Below are 17163 nucleotides of genomic sequence, written 5' to 3'. Positions count from 1 at the left end.
AGCCCTTCTCTGAGCCCCTGGTATTTCTCTACTTTCTCATGTTCCTTTTTCCTTATGTTGCAGTCACTTGGTATTGCCATGTCAACCACAACAGCTTTCCTCTGCATTTGTAGCTTTTCACCACCACAATATATGTATATATATATATATATATATATATATATATATATATATATATATATATATATATATATATACTATATTGCCAAAAGTATTTGCTCACCTGCCTTGACTCACATATGAGCTTAAGTGACATCCCGTTCCTAATCCATAGGGTTCAATATGACGTCGGTCCACCCTTTGCAGCTAGAACAGCTTCAACTCTTCTGGGAAGGCTGTCCACAAGGTTTAGGAGTGTGTTTATGGGAATTTTTGACCATTCTTCCAGAAGCGCATTTGTGAGGTCGCACACTGATGTTGGACGAGAAGGCCTGGCTCTCAGTCTCCGCTCTAATTCATCCCAAAGGTGTTCTATCGGGTTGAGGTCAGGACTCTGTGCAGGCCAGTCAAGTTCATCCACACCAGACTCTGTCATCCATGTCTTTATGGACCTTGCTTTGTGCACTGGTGCACAGTCATGTTGGAAGAGGAAGGGGCCAGCTCCAAACTGTTCCCACAAAGTTGGGAGCATGGAATTGTCCAAAATGTCTTGGTATGCTGAAGCATTCAGAGTTCCTTTCACTGGAACTAAGGGGCCAAGCCCAGCTCCTGAAAAACAACCTCACACCATAATCCCCCCTCCACCAAACTTTACACTTGGCACAATGCAGTCAGACAAGTACCGTTCTCCTGGCAACCGCCAAACCCAGACCCGTCCATCAGATTGCCAGATGGAGAAGCGCGATTCGTCACTCCAGAGAACGCGTCTCCACTGCTCTAGAGTCCAGTGGCGGCGTGCTTTACACCACCGCATCCGACGCTTTGCATTGCACTTGGTGATGTATGGCTTGGATGCAGCTGCTCGACCATGGAAACCCATTCCATGAAGCTCTCTGCGCACTGTTCTTGAGCTAATCTGAAGGCCACATGAAGTTTGGAGGTCTGTAGTGATTGACTCTGCAGAAAGTTGGCGACCTCTTCGCACTATGCGCGTCAGCATCCGCTGACCCCGCTCCGTCAGTTTACGTGGCCTACCACTTCGTGGCTGAGTTGCTGTCGTTCCCAAACACTTCCATTTTCTTATAATACAGCTGACAGTTGACTGTGGAATATTTAGGAGCGAGGAAATTTCACGACTGGATTTGTTGCACAGGTGGCATCCTATCACAGTTCCACGCTGGAATTCACTGAGCTCCTGAGAGCGACCCATTCTTTCACAAATGTTTGTAAAAACAGTCTGCATGCCTAGGTGCTTGAATTTATACACCTGTGGCCATGGAAGTGATTGGAACACCTGATTCCAATAATTTGGATGGGTGAGCAAATACTTTTGGCAATATAGTGTATATATATATATATATATGCACATAAATACATTTGCAACACTTGAGCCTACATTGTTTTAAGTTTTCAGTTCATTTCAGCAACCTTCTACAAAAACAAACAAGATGGGGTTAAAGGCAGAAGATCCACTGATAGCTCATCAGTCTCTCTGTCTGTCCATGTGTACAGTCCATCTCTCTGGGGAGGCCATCATCTCAGGGGACAAATTTGTCCCTCCCCAACAGCTACTGGAAATGGTTTTCCCCTTCTTTCCCTACAGGCTCGTTCATGTTGTTTAGTCCATCTTTTGCATCGATTAACTTATTTTTATGTGAGAGGCTATGTGTCCTGATCCAGCTGCTGTCTTTAGCACAGCTGACATTTAAGGCTTTAAACATAACAAAACATCTTGCTCTTGCTGCACACACTGAGATGCGTATTTAACAAAACTCTTCATGTACAAGACATTATCAATCATGTAATTGTTTAACTTTCATCTAGATGATTTTGTTGGTATCTAATGGAATTTTCCTTTGGTGTTATGACAGTGATGCCGGTTTATGCAGTTAATTAACCCAATTTAATATTTTGGGTTCTGAGGACATACATGAAGGTAATACAACACTGCCACCTAGTGGCAATAAACACAACGGCAGATAGTATGCCACTTCTACAAATGCTATTCATATTCCTTAGAAAGAAAACTTTGAATCAGTTTGACTGTATGATCCAGTTGAATTGTCTCTGTAAAGTGCTTTGAGATGATATTGGCTCTATATAAATTAGCTGAATTGAATGGAATCTAAATTTACTATCCACAGAGAAGTAAATTTGTTAGGTCTCAGAGGTTTGTTTTATTAAGACTGAGGAACATGATACAGATTATGGATAAAGCTTAGAAATGTTCAAAGGAAGTTTAGATATGAAACAATAACTCAAGCTTTAAACATCTTCCAAGATTGTGTTAGATCGAAAAACTTTTTTCTTGTCTGTGAATATTCTGAATTAAGATCTCCTGAGCGGCATTGTTTTAGCTTCAGCAGGTCTACATTCTATATAAAAATCTTCTCTACAGCACCATCTGGTGTCCGATTAATCATCCATTTATGGGAAAAATCTATTGATGGATTAATCCAACAGCAAAATAATCTTAAATTGCTCTGGTAAGCAGCTCTAGTTAAAATTACCTCAATTTGCAGTGGTAAAAGTACATAAAAAAAATAAATTAAAAAAATTTACTCACAATTTGAATAAAAGGGAATATTGTGTACTTTTGTATTTAAAGAAAACTTGTTCAAAACATACTTTTTATGAATAGATGTATTATAAAGGGTAGAGCTTTAGTATTTCCCCTCTTAGCTTGTTTTCCTTAGGTTTAAAACAATCTTTCTTCTTTCCGACTTTCCTGTGGTTCATTCAACTTTCCTGTTCTACAACTAGCAAGAGGTGCTCAGCTGGAGTGGAGGTTTTTGAGCTTCAGTGAACTCAAACAAAGCAGTTTGAACTGATTCATGTGGAAAACCTCAAGAGTCCCTAATAAACTGCTCAGTGGTGTGTGTACACAATCTTGTTTTTCTCTCTCAAGTGCTCCAAGATCCACCAAACAAGTAGGTGTGGGAAACATTTCCATCATATGTGAAACTCATTAAGCCTCTTTGTGCGCCAATATCTTCGGACAATACAGTCAAGTACAGAAACTGGCTTAACGGATGCAAACTGAGTGTAAAAGTTGAAGATTTCGGACTTGCACCAAATTAAAACATATCAGCGTGTAAGTGTTCAGTTAACAAAGGTTCCTTTGTGATGCTCAGTTAAATTTAATGGGGTTTCATGCAAGGTTCTCCAGGGAACTCTGGTTTTAACCTTTGAACTTCACTAAAGCATTAAGGAAGTGACTGGAAGTATCAGCTGCTGGTGAAAAAATATCTGTGTAACTCTTTTATTCAACCATTCTATACGTTTTGGCATAAACATGTTGGATCTCTATGGCTCTAGTTATAATGACCTTCTAAGTTGTTAGTTGCTGCAAAAGCACTGCAGGAAAAACCCAACCTTCAGTGGGAGATTTATCAAAATAGTATAAACCATTGTTTGACAGCATGAAAGAAATTAGTAAAGGAAATTCCCCTTTACCCTATTTTACATATTACTATACTTTGTTTTTGCTGTTTTTATTCATATGGATAAGAAACAATCATTGCAGTTAAACCTGTTTTTAAGATTTCTTTTATTAATATTTAACATATTAAAAAGTCTTCAATTAAAAATTATATAAACAAACATTTATAGAAATCTTAAATTATGAAATGCAAGAGTGAGATTTTCGCTTATTTATTCTGTAAAGTCTACAGTTTTATCTGTACCTGCCGAAATGATGAAAAAACATTTTAATATTTATTTAAATTGACAAAAGTTCCCTTTTTCATTCCATGTTGTAAAGTAAATGACAGAGAAGTCCCGAAGGTCTGAAACAGATGAAACATGTTGAGATTTTAATCAAGTCAATTTTGATAAATCCAGAAAAGGATTTTTTTTCCTAAATTAAAGTAAAACATTCAAAGTGCTCTTAATACTAGCAGAAAATGTTTGGCACAATGAACTGAACTTTCAGATTTGGGAAAACAATGTGATCACTTTGAGACATGATGAGATTATGGTCCATCTAAAAAAAAAAGCCAGCAGAAAAGTAGTGTACTGGAAGTAGGCTTAACAAATTTGCACCATAGTGCTTTTGTTTCCTAATAACACAGAAACATCTCAAAATCCTTTTTTTCTTTTTTACAAAAGACCACAGCGATAAAAAAAAAAACGGAACATAGAAAGTTTTTTTTTTTATCCCTAAAAAAACTAAAATCTCTTACACAGAAACACTCCCTTTAAAACAGCATTGTCATATGAGAATTGTTCATGCTCTCCTCTATTTCTATGAAATTTTGGAAGACAAACAATTTGCATTTTTAAAAACCACATTTGTATCAATTTCAAGGCTGGAGAACAGGTACTTGCACAAACCGATGAGCTTTCTTCCAATCCTAAAGGAAAACTAACACAAAAAAGAAACAGCATGCCTTGCCAAATAATACAGATCTGTTCTTTCACCTTCAAAATTCAAGATTTAAATGACTTTGGTCATTTTCTGGGGCCTAAATCTGACATGATGTAGAAATGGATGAAACTGATGATGGTGAAACTATCACCAGGCTGGATGGGTCGGATTATTGGGTCACCACGTTTTTTTTTTATCAACAAAACCATGTTGTTGTATGTGGAAAAGTACTTTGCGCCCTCTAGTGACTAACCCTTGGGTTACACTGGAAGTGGAAGCCACACAGACTTACCATGGTCCAGCTGCACCACAGCTTTTCACAAACACTCTATTCCAATGGGAGGGTTTTCAAAGTGGAGCATCTCTGCGTGTTTAAACTCCGATCATGTCAGGTTTGCATCACAAAGCTATAAGTGTACCAATAGGCTTTAGATAAAAGAATAAGCCAGTTAAGTGTTTATTTAAGGTGCTTTACCAGCTTCTTGGATGTCTGCTCTTTATCTAACCACCATAAGATTTTTTTTCTTCCATCATGGGGAAGTTAAAATATTTTTTTTGTTATTTTCTTTATTTAAATTTCATATTTATCAAACATTTTATCACATAAAAGTCCAGGAAAAGCGATCCTAAGTCTGCACATATGTCATTTATTTGTATCCGCTTTTTATCAGCTGACTTTCTGTCCGAATGGTCCGCTCTGCTCTAGATTGACGTGGAGGTGAAGCGGCTAATATAGAACAGTCACCTATTTTAGAGAAGCGGGCAGCGCTTCTGGGATACTCCAGAAAAACGCTTTCAGTGGAAATCCTCTGATTGATTAGAGCTACAGCAAAGCCTGTACATACAGCTATCACTTCCAGTGGGTCAGTAAAGGGATATGTGATGCTGTGGGGCTTTTTAATAAACAAGTTGAACACAAAAACAGAAAATTAACCCCTTTTTATTGCCATCCCAGATCTAAATCCTGTGATAAACCAGCCAAAACCACATAAAATGCTATAGAAGACTCAGTAAGTGCTGTTGGCAGAATTAACAGCTCTGACTTTGGTAATATTCCTCAAGAGGGATTTTTTTCCTTGATAAAAAAAAGTTCTGATACTGACTTTTCAGGGTTTCCAGACTTATTTTGACTCTACAAAAAAAGGACATTAGGGTTTTTCTTGAAATGTTGAACGATTACTTTAAAAATTTATTTCATACTAGAACGTTTTATGAGAAAAGGTAAAACCTGAGGCACGAAAAAAATGTTTAAAAATGTCTGACAGCAATTATAAAAGCTTCCATTTCTGTGGTATTGTTTATACAAAGTGTTTCAGCAATGTTTTATGTGTCTTCACCAGCATGCACCCTTCCATCATTTAGCAGTCTCTCTCTCTCCGCCTCACTACTATCCTCCTCTAGGTTCATTCTAGCGGCGCACCAAGGTATCTTCGCCAACAGGGGGCGATGCAGTCCATTGTAGAGCGCCGTTCCTGTCAGTAGGACCAAAAATCCAAGAACCTGCAAGCCGTGAAACTGCTCCCAACCCAAAGCCAGGCTGACCACCCAGATGACCAGAGTACGCAGGCTGTCCAGCACCATCCGGGTGGTTGCGCTGATCTCTTTGGTGACGCTGATGCCGGCGAAGTTGAAGAAGGCGATACTGACCGTATTGCCCAGAAGAGCCAAGAGGATCAGGGGCTTGTGTCCAATCTGACAGAAGGCATCCAGCGCGTCCTCCAGGACCTGCCGAGGATTGTTACTGAAGTTCCCAACATAGATGAAGTACATTGGGATGAGCAGCAGGGACAGCACAACAAAACCAAACAAACCTGAAAATGGAAAACCAAAATTAATATGGTTAAATGAAAAACTACATAAGCTACAATAATAAAAACTCTATATTTATTAAACAGTAATAAAAGTTTTTTTTTCAATCTGAACTTGGAAAAACAAAATGTTTGTGACATGAGTGTGCAAAATTACCCCAACTTCATGAAGTTTTTTTTACCAGCTTCATTCCATTTCAAAAGGATTTCTTGGGGAATTAAATTAATTAATTAAATAAATTAAATCTATTGTATCATCTTTTGCACAAAAAGGAAAACGTTTATTGTGCTTTTGTATTCAGTCTTTCCGAGTAAAAACTAAAACCTGCTGGATGGAAAACCTATCAAGTCCTTTTAAGGTTCAACTCTTCTTTCTGCTTTTACCTCCATCAATTAACTTACATCAGTTTTCTTGCCCTGCTTGAGAAAAAACTGTCTCCACATCATGATACTTCCACCACCATTATTTATCAATAGCATTCTGCCACAGAAAACACTTCGCTAGTTGGCCAAAAGCACCAAAGCATAACTTCACATAATGCTCGACATTCCTCATTTTAGGGAAGACAGTCCTTTTTGTAAGAGTTTTCATGAAATACAACTTGCTTCTTGTAATTTTAAGACTTTATTCTCTTAATATTGCACTACTAAAAAACCATAAGCCCACCCAGATGCATGCTGGTCCTACCATTGACAGCCTATTTATAAACTTAATTCACCCAAATTTGTCATAACTATCTAGAAACAGAGAAGCAGAACTAAATTAAAAAAAAACATAATATCAAAACAGATATCAAACAATAAGCCAGAATAAATAAAATTAACTAGATTATCCACAAAAATCAAAACTTAGTTAATTATGAACAAAAAATAATAGGCTCCTACAACTATAATATATAATTTAATATATATTATAATAATGTATTATAATACATTGCAGAACCTGTATATTTATAAAGAAGTACTTCTATTTTTGTCTTTAACACTAGTATTTGTACTTTTGATTGAGTAAAAATACAATTACCTGATGTACATAACTTTTACTATTTTTTTTAAGTTCTTTTCACTGTACAGTGTCTTATTCTTTTTGTTACCTATACCTACTAGATAAAGAAAGGATGTCTTTGTTCTTTTCTAATCCATTCTATTCTATTATATTCTATATTTTTGTTGCCACTCTTTTTACACTTCTTACACAATGTATGCTTTTCTTTCCACACTATGTACGTCTTCTAAAATTTCTGGTTCTGTGGTGTTAAAGTGAGATGAAAATTTTGTGAGATGGTTAAAACAAGCAACATGCAAGTATCCTATTTCCCTAACGACAGTCTGCACAGTTCATTTTCACAAACGTCTGAGGTAACAATTGATATTCTGGATAACCTCTGATACATTATCTCAGGCTCTTATCAGGGCTTCTTATGTAGCTACTCTGTTCAATAAGCAGCTACTTTAAACAAAGGTCATTGTGATTCTCCTGCCTCAGACAAAAACACATTAAAGCAGCACTAATGGATCTGTTTGTTCTCTTTGCAATGACAGTTTGTCTTCTGATAAAATAGCTTATTTCCATTTTCCAGCTGTTACCGAACCCCGCTGTCATGCGTCTCAATCTGCCGCAGGGTGAATGCTATCTTTCACTTTTGGTTAGTGCTGTCCTTGCTGTCTTTCTATTGAAGGTGGAGGAGATACTTGGATCAGTCTATGATGGTAGGGCTGAACAACTAGAACCACTAAGGGAGTGGAGTCAGACTGCCTAATTTAATGTCTATTCATGCATAAATAAAAATGAGGAACATCAAATGATTTATTGAACACAGTCCCTTTTTACGCCCCTCTCTACATTATAGTAATATAAATAAATGATCATAAGCCTAGTCTGTGATGAAAAATAATTTCAAAGAAAGCTACTCTCAATTTTCCACTGCACAGAACCAACCTATAAGAGTTTTTGGAATAACTATAAGAGTTGCACTTATATAGTTATGTACTCACTTTCTAATCTGCATTTTTCTCTTAACCTAACACTTTTCTATCTTTATGAATCCTTCGGTGAGAACACTTATTTGTAAGAGACCCTGGCTTCTCAGCTATGATTGGAGTTACGTCTGGTTACAGTCTAGATTAAATGTCATCAGATTCTTGGGTCAGAGGTGTAGTTTCTTAAGCCTCTATTGGAAACACGTCTTTTTTATTGGATTTTGTATTGATATTTAAACATCCTTCTTTCTGTTTTGTTTTAGAGCAACAATTTCTAGAGGCTGATCCTTTTGTCCACACATGAGACTGAAGCTTTAACATTCCTCTCCAGCATTAGAATCACAGCTGGGAATATGTGCCTACATGAGGCAGATTCTGTATGTTACGCTTTGGTTTCTTATTTTGATAAGTATTTAGGGTGCTACCACTAGGTGCATTTCCATCAGCTTTTTCTAATGTGCAGCTTGATGGAAAACACACCATTCAAATAAACGTCCTAAAATTTGCACAAAAAATCTTGCTTGACGTGTTTTTTGTCTTTTACAGAAAAAAGAGCCAATGCGCAAAATGGGAGATGTGATCACGTTTTTCAAATCCATTCTGACATAGCTTTTACCCACATTAAAGATCAGCTATTCCCAGATGTTCCTATTATGCGCATAAACATGGATGGAAGCAACTTTGCCAATACTGATATTTTAACGTAAGGACAACTTATCCGATAGCCACACATTCGTTACTACTCTCCTCCATTTCTGATCCGAGGCCAGTGCCATATTGCAGCCTTTACTTCCTGTTTATTACAGTCATGCGTTGCGACGTAATGTGGACGACAACCAAGGATGCCTTTGCAGCGCTTGGTTAATTCACTTCAAACCAAATGAAAACACAGCAAACTTGCATTTCCTTTTTTTCAAACTTTTAAAAGTTTGCTTAAAATTTGGATTTCACTTGAATGGAAACACAGCTACTTAATAAAATAAGTTAACTAAAGTCTGTTGTAGGTAAAGGATTTTAGATGGTTCTTTGTTCTCAGTTCTTTGTGCTTCACAGATGAGTGGTTCAGCCACTCACATCAATTAAAACATTAAAGCTGACTGTAACTTCACTTTAGTAGGTGGAGAACATAAAAAGTTAACCCTGTTTCATATATAAAGGAGCATTCATTTCCCATGCTGCAGCTTACTCATTTACCTTCAGTTCCAACAGCTCTAAGTGGATGCACGTCATGCTTATAGACAAACTTCTCCTCCAGCACCATCTGAACCGAAACGATGATCTGAGCCATAATGATCAGGAGATCACCTGCAGACAGGAAGGTAATCTACATCTTTATTTTGCAAATAATTAAAGACTTTAACTTAATGTACGTAGTGATTTATTCTTTCCCAGAAAATATAAAAACGTAATACCGGTGATGACATCGCTGAGCTTATGGGAGTCATCTTTGTGACCACTGACGAGATCGGCGAGTCCCACAACCACCAGGCCGAGGATGGTGATGAAGATTCCAAGCCACTGACTGGGTTGGAGCCGACGACCCAAAAAGGCCACGGACAGGAGACCGGTGAAGATGATGACGGCGCCACGAAGCATCTGGAAGCTGGAGGCGCTCGTCATGTTGAGAGCTGCAAACCAAATCCAGGAGTTTAACTAATGTAAACAGACTTCAAAACTTTATGATTGACAAAAAACAATGAAAGAAAATATTTTTAACAAATTTTATTTAGGATTCTTAATCCCTGATTCAATATGGAGAAGAGATGCACATTTTCTTGACTACAGAAGCATAACAAACCATACTAACCCCACAGGTCTTGAGCTGAACTTACCAACATACATGATAGAGGTAGCTGTCATGTCACACATTGCAGGAGGGAAGAAAAGCAGAGGGTTGAAACTTTGCCCTGGGTTCATTCTTGGTTCTGGGCTCCGCCTGTCATGGCAAAGCAAGATGTAGAAAACTGCAAGACAGCTGAACTCGCCGAGAAACATTCCCACTGCCTGGAAAGAGACAAAGACATGAGCAAATTAACTCTACACATTAAGCACAACTAAAGGAATCGATAGCTGTAGCCCCAGTTTAGCCCGAGAGTCGATACTGATCCTTAAGAAAAGCTTTAAGAGAAATAAATACCATATTGCCCAGAATATAAGACAAGGTTTTTTTTTTTGTAAAAAATGATGTGAAAATGTCGTGTCATCTTATATTTGGGGTCTAATCAATTATACGTACAGAGCGACAGTTGTCCGGAGTCGCCACACAAATAAAACAGCAGAGGGCGCTAGTTTTTTTTGTAAAGCCATTGACCTCACTGTGGCTGTGGTTATTTGTTAATCAACAGAGCAGTGAAAAGGAATCTGCCCAGAATTTAGTGGATCAAAAGTCTGACCAGTTTCCAAACATTTGAGGCAGAGTTAAAATAATTTTATAATAATGGTCAATACAGCGGGGGCATCAAACAACTCTCAGGCAGCAAAGAAATACGGCGTTACAGAGTGCAATGTCAGAAGACGGCACTTTAAAAAAGACCAGTACAATTTGAACAGCAAAAGAAAAGCTAATCAAAAAATAGCAGAGCTGCAGGTTGAGAGTAGGAGTGACAGCGAGGCGGAGTACGCCTGTGAGTAAAAGCCTCATGCAGGTTTTTGTGACGTTTATGAGCAAAGTTCAGATTACATTTGAGTTGAAATGTTGCAAGATTTCAATTAACTGAGTCATTACTGTGTTTTTATTGTTATTTTTTTATTGTTTAATTGTACAAATCCTTCAATGCAATATTGTTTAAATGAATTTGTTAGCACTTCAATATAAAAGGTTATTTAAATAGTCTTTTTGTTTTGCACCTAAAATATGGTCCTGGAAAGAAGGGGTCGTATTATATTCAGGTCAGTGTGGTAAGAAATACATGGTGTGATTTCTGCTGTATCTAAATTTCCATATCCTTAAAATTGATTTAAAGAGGCAAATGTTTGATTTCATGAAAAAATAGAACTATCTTATATAAATTACAAGTTTCATTGCTTTATATTTTTATATGCAATAAAATGCTTTCACTCAAAGTGCATTAAGGTACCTGTACAAATGGATGGGAGAAGGAGTGTTCAGCATCACCATGGCAACCCTTTGCTGAGAACATATCAGCCCATCTGTCAGAAAAAAAACATCATGCACACTTACTTATTGATATCATTTATAAACAAACAAAAAAAATTAGCAGTGGTGATAGTTGTGAATGTTTTGATCGCACTTATAAAAAAAACTGTCAGGAAATAATTTCCTTAATTTGCATGAATGTCAGTATGAAAGAAGCAGGTCAGACACAATGTAAAGTCAGGCAGACGGGGTGATGACGTTGCATTTTACTTGTGTGTTTAATGAGTGCTTATGTATGCAGAAATCCTTTGGCTGGTCAGAGGAAGCATGACTGACATGTGAGGCGCCTGTCCTCACACATCAGTCACGATCCAAATGCTTCCTTGAAATCTTTTAAACTCTTGAGCTCATTAGTTCATTGTGGAAACAGTAGAACTCCAACACTCAGTTTAAATCTACTGCAATCGTCCTTTTTATTGTGGCCCTTGAGTTTAAAATGTCTTTAGTCAGCACATAAAACAAAACGCAAGCAGCGGCGCTCTACTGCTGGGAGCAGGTTAGCTATCATGTGACTGTTGTGAAACTTTACCTGTAAGTAGCAGAAATCCTCTATGAGCAACATGACAGAGCAGGTTTTCTCTGAGACGTTAGAGCTAAACTGACTGTGATTCAGAGGAGAAACACGAGGATGGGGAAGCAGATGACAGGAGGGATAACGCTGACATCCAAATATATTGGAGAAGTTAAAAGGGTGAAAACTTGAGTTTCAATTATGTGGAAATTATCTAACATTTATAAACAGAAGTGTAGACTGTCTCTACTTTACTAATAGCAGCTGTTTTATTACACTTAAAGAATATGAGTGTCCAAGGCTGCTTTTTTAAGGATGTGTCTGTCACATCTGACATTTACAGACAGACAATCGCTTCGGTCAGGGTTCCTTCTTTGTTTTGTTTTTTTATACTTCTTGTAATGATCACGACACATTTCAGTTCTGCTTCTGAAGCAGTTAAAGCTACAAGTTTACCAAGATTTTCTTTTACTTTATCAGCTAAAATAGCTGAAATACTTTTCTCACAACAGATCAAATGACTGTAAACTCAAAGTTGCAATTTAACAAGGAATTGCATGTAGATGGATTTCAGATAATGGGCTTATTTTATAGCCTGTTGTTTGAATAAACAACAGGCTTTTCCTTAAGATTAAAATGCAAATGGAGTCGGTTCAACATGTTGTTCAAAAGGCATGCTGACTAAGAATTTTGGAGGATGCAAAATATTAGCTTTTTCGAATAGTTAATCTATTGTAATTTTAGTTTGTGAGTGTATTTCATATGTTAAACAGCAACAACTACATATTTTAAGAGAAAAAGTTTGATTTTTGTCCTTGGAAGAACAGTTAGTATGTTTATATAGTTTGAGTATGAATGGATTTATTAATCTAGTCAAAGTTACAAACTGGCAAACATTGGTGATTGATAAGTGTCTGTCTTGGAGCAAAGATTTTAAGTGTTGCAACAGCACTGATGCTGAGATCAAAACTGCTAACACGCCAAGATTTTTAACTATATGCAATAAATGTCAATGCACTTAGCTGAACAAAACGTAGCTGTGATAGGGAAAAGATAAAAATGTCACCTTGTTTAAACAGATTTCCAAATTGAAAACTATTTTAAATAACTACAGATTATTTTAAGAGGTGAAACTGTTAAATGTTATTTATGATTTTTTCTGTTTGTGTTACAGTCTTGGTTTTTACTCTGCTCCATGTTTTCTAGTTTTATTGGTTTAATTCTTATTTTGTTGTGTTTTCTTGTTATTTTTCAGTTTTCAGGTTTTTATTTGTTGCTCTCTGCTGCCCTCTTGTGTTCTCCTTTTTCCCTAGCTCCTTTCCAGTCTGCTCTGTTCACACCTGCTCCCAATCTACTCGTTAGACCTCTCTTTGTTCAGTCTCCCATAAATACACTCCTTGTACAGTTCCTCAGTGCTGGTTTCTTGTCTAACTTCATCCTACACCGTCTTGCAGTGTCTTACCTCGTCATGATTGTTTTCCCCTGATGTCTCCATGGTTCCTGGTTTGTTTAACTTTTTTCTTGTTGAATTTCTTGAATTACTGCTCATTAAATCTACAAGATACTCACCTCTGCCTCCCTGCCTCTGCATTTGGGTCCTCAAACCTTGACAGTTTATGCTTTTAGTATCTGATTATATCATCACAAGTTATCGATTTTTGGTTATTTCGGGGCTTTAACTATGGTGCTCTTGTTTCTTTAATGATTTTGTAAATAGATTCCTTCCTTATTAAATTAAATCAGCACTTTTTTTCTGGTACCTACTTGATTTCAAAGGTACTTTTTCACAGCATTAAACAGGATTAATTTTAATTGTGGAAGTTTAAATGCTAACAGCTTATAAATGTTGTGACCTCGAAGCTTATTAGATAAAAACGCAAAGGTTGGAATCTAATAATGTAAATAATTAGTTAACTAATTTGAGTAACAATGTGAATTCTTTACTGTAAGGCTTACATCATTTCTACTCTGACATTTCTTTTTTTATATTTTCAAGCCCATCTCCCACAGACTCCAACTCTGGTTCCCTGAGCAAAGACCTTTAACCCCACACTGCTCCCTGGGCGCCGCACAATGGCAGCCCCTTGTCATAGTGTAATGACAATAAAAAAAGTATATTTCATCCAAAGTTTAACAGTTTGTTCTTGGAATCAATCAGGAGTTCTGCTTGATTCTTTATGACCAAATGTTCCTATGTCATGTGAATAGAGGGTAAAACAAGCTATTATACATCAGTAGATCAGCTCAGTCCTGGTTTATTTGACCTCTGATTTAATTATAAACAGAAAAAAGGACATAAGCAGGAATATCTTAGTTGATATTCACTGACTAAAGATGCCGTTTTCACAAACGTTATAATAATAAATCATCTACACCATTGTTTGGCCACAAAGCATGCCAAATAAATAACCTATTGCGCTATATTGTGTAGTTACTTTTCAGCTAACGTTGCTAACAACATCTCTGCCGTTAAAAACGGCAAGCAATGCGTAATAACGACTATGGCGAACATCAACTGTAAGAAAATTAGCTCTAAACACTTTCTTTGTTTAAACCCATGCCACTTCCATGATGCATCTAAAAGCTAACTAAACATTATGGGCTTTAAAAGAAACGCATATGTACATCGACTCACTTTGCGGATAAAGTGTTGATGGAGCCAGTTGTGAGCATCAGCCCAGCCAGGAACAGCTGATATTTTGTCCACGCCATGATGGACGAGTGAAACAAGCCGCTAAAACTTCGCCAGCTGTGTACTCTCTAAGGAAGCCGTGGTTGTTTATTCATTCGCTTTCCGCATACTCTCCATTTCGCGTCTATGACCACCACATGACAGCTCATGGTCAGCTGACCTAGCGGCGTGCTGCTTTCAGGGACCATCAGTAAACGCCAGACAGTTGATCCGCTAATAATGTGAACCGTGTTTCGTTTACAGCAGGTGTCTTCAAAGTTTTCCAGGCTAAAAACCCCCAAACTGATGGCGAGATGGAGCAGGGACCTCTTAATAATATATATTGTATGAAATTGTGTTATGCTCCTATAATTACTCTATTACAGATTAAAATAATTTCGCCCTGGGATTATTAAAGTATTTCGGATTCCTTATTGATGCAATGGCGTAACTATCGTAAAGCAGAAATTGAAGTTTTTTTGAGGCCACCGATCTCTTACGGAGCATCTGATTGCCCCCCCCCCCCCCCCCCCCCCCCCCCTCCCATTGCAGGAGAGCTATCCAACTCCCCTGACAAGGATGCTTACAAGGACTGGTACTCTGTATTGCCATGCGACCCATAGTTTAAAACATAGAAGGGGAACTCACCCTACACAAAGGCGAAGGAATGCATCCTTCGGGGTAAACTCAAACACAACAGCCTAACCGGGGGAAGGCAAACAGACTCACCCCAATTTTAGAGTAGAATAGAGTCCAGCCACTATCAAGGAGCTGGGTTCCAGAGTCCAGGCTATGTGCCAAGGTGTGCCTGACCACTTCTAGCCAACATCGCCACACCTCTGTCACAAATTCACACTCCTTCCTCCCAACAAAGTGATTTTCCACGTCCCCAGAGCCAGTTTAAGCATAGCTGTCGATCAGGTCACCAAGGCCTCTGCCGCTGAATGCTGGCCAGGCCTTTTAGCACCAATTGTTCATGATGCCCCAGACTGATGGCGGGCCCACCAGTCTTAAAATCCTCTGAAGTGCATAAAGGTAACCTGATTATTATGCAATTCAAACAAATAAACGTTATGTATTTGAAACAAATACGCTCATTAGTATTATTTTTTTTATCAAGTATGCATTATTAATTAAAAATACATACAACTTTAAACAAATAATAATCTAGTCTTGTGCCAAATAACATTGGACATTGGTAACCAATTTCCATGCTTTCTGTTAACCATATCCATTGGGCTAGGAAGAGGAAGGTTTTTTTCCTGCAGTTGACTTTGCTCTGCAACACCTCCCCCTAAGATAGTATAACAATACACTCCTATAGACGTGTGTTTTTGCCCCACATGGAACATTGAGGATAACTATCTCAGGCTTTTCTCTTTCTTTTTGGGAACTGCTCTCTGGCCAGTTCACATCAGAGAGGAAACTATCGTGCCCCCCTTGCCCAGGGGCCAGAACTCGAGACCTACCAAAGGCAAAGGTGAACCTGATAGCTGACATCAGAACCTAATTGCTGCAAAACAGACCATTTGCAACATTCTTCTCTGTGATTCAGCCTTTCCAGATGCCTGGGAGAAGCTGAATGTGTGAAGGTCCGTAGAACAAAATAACTGCCCTGCTGTAAGCCTGCTATAAGCTGATAAATACTGGATACTGTAAAGCCTTCCAAATGGAGATCATTAGAGGTTTACAGGTCTGGCACACAAGTCAGGAAGAGTTTCTTGCGAAATAATTTGTTTCTTTGATGATTTTTGATAATCTTATATGTTTACTGTTGGCAAAAGTCATGCTTACTGGATGGACCTCATTTTACACCATCCGGACATGTTCTGAGCTCTTGTTTATAAAGCCAGAACAAGCTTTGATTCACTAAGAGTTTAATTACTAATATAAAGTCAAGGTTAAGGTGTTTTTTAATCATATGCTGATCACATTTTATTACCAAGTTATGACCAAAAGTCATTTCATGTGAGTCCATATGTTTGCTAGCTACTAACTCAATCAAATAAGGTTAGGAATCAATTTAATAAAAAAATAAATAAAGTTATTAATTTAAGCAAATCCTTTAATAAAACATTATTTTCCAAATGGACTGGCAACCTGTAAAGGGCCCTGCCTTTTGGCCATAGACTGTTGGAGATAGGCACCTGCACCTGACCCTGATGGATTAAATGGGAGAAGATGGATGGATGGATGGATGGATGGATGGATGGATGGATGGATGGATGGATGGATGGATGGATGGATGGATGGATGGATGGATGGATGGATGGATGGATGGATGGATGGATGGATGGATGGATGGATGGATGGATGGATGGATGGTTGGATGGAATATAATTGAGGTCAGCTGCTTGCAGAAAAAAAAAGATTTTCCAAACATATTTAATGAATTAAAATTCATTTTGTGACAAATATCTTAGAGACTTATTGTATTTGATTTTATGTTTATTTTAATTAACTGTAAATCTATCAATGATTAAAAAACAAATAATAATAATGAAAAATGCAACATTCTAACTGTTGCTGGGAAAACTGCTTTTTTTAAAGCCATTAAAATGCATTCCT

General features: G+C 37.7%; 1 protein-coding gene across 1 annotated transcript; it reads right to left on the bottom strand.

The window, feature by feature from the left end:
- Positions 1-5362: 5362 nt before the first annotated feature.
- slc35f6 (solute carrier family 35 member F6) lies at positions 5363-14769 on the bottom strand. The gene is made up of 6 exons (XM_038291899.1): positions 14560-14769; positions 11334-11406; positions 10089-10260; positions 9669-9884; positions 9451-9561; positions 5363-6279 (listed from the first exon to the last, which is right to left on the bottom strand). The coding sequence occupies exons 1-6, from the start codon at positions 14634-14636 to the stop codon at positions 5792-5794; spliced, it is 1137 nt and encodes a 378-aa protein (XP_038147827.1). The 5' UTR covers positions 14637-14769; the 3' UTR covers positions 5363-5791.
- Positions 14770-17163: the final 2394 nt, after the last annotated feature.

This window comes from Cyprinodon tularosa, unplaced genomic scaffold, assembly GCF_016077235.1.
Source record: "Cyprinodon tularosa strain WSP-4 unplaced genomic scaffold, ASM1607723v1 ctg303, whole genome shotgun sequence".
Classification (NCBI taxonomy): domain Eukaryota; kingdom Metazoa; phylum Chordata; class Actinopteri; order Cyprinodontiformes; family Cyprinodontidae; genus Cyprinodon; species Cyprinodon tularosa.
This window is presented reverse-complemented; position numbering and strand designations above follow the sequence as displayed.

What these genes read in the sequence shown, in the direction of transcription:
- slc35f6 (XM_038291899.1), bottom strand. Translation starts at nt 14,636, where the DNA reads ATGGCGTGGACAAAATATCAGCTGTTCCTGGCTGGGCTGATGCTCACA. An exon ending in TACCTCTATCATGTATGTTG is followed by an intron (nt 9,885 to 10,088) that starts GTAAGTTCAGCT and finishes TTTGGTTTGCAG; the next exon opens with CTCTCAACATGACGAGCGCC. An exon ending in GCTCAGCGATGTCATCACCG is followed by an intron (nt 9,562 to 9,668) that starts GTATTACGTTTT and finishes TCCTGTCTGCAG; the next exon opens with GTGATCTCCTGATCATTATG.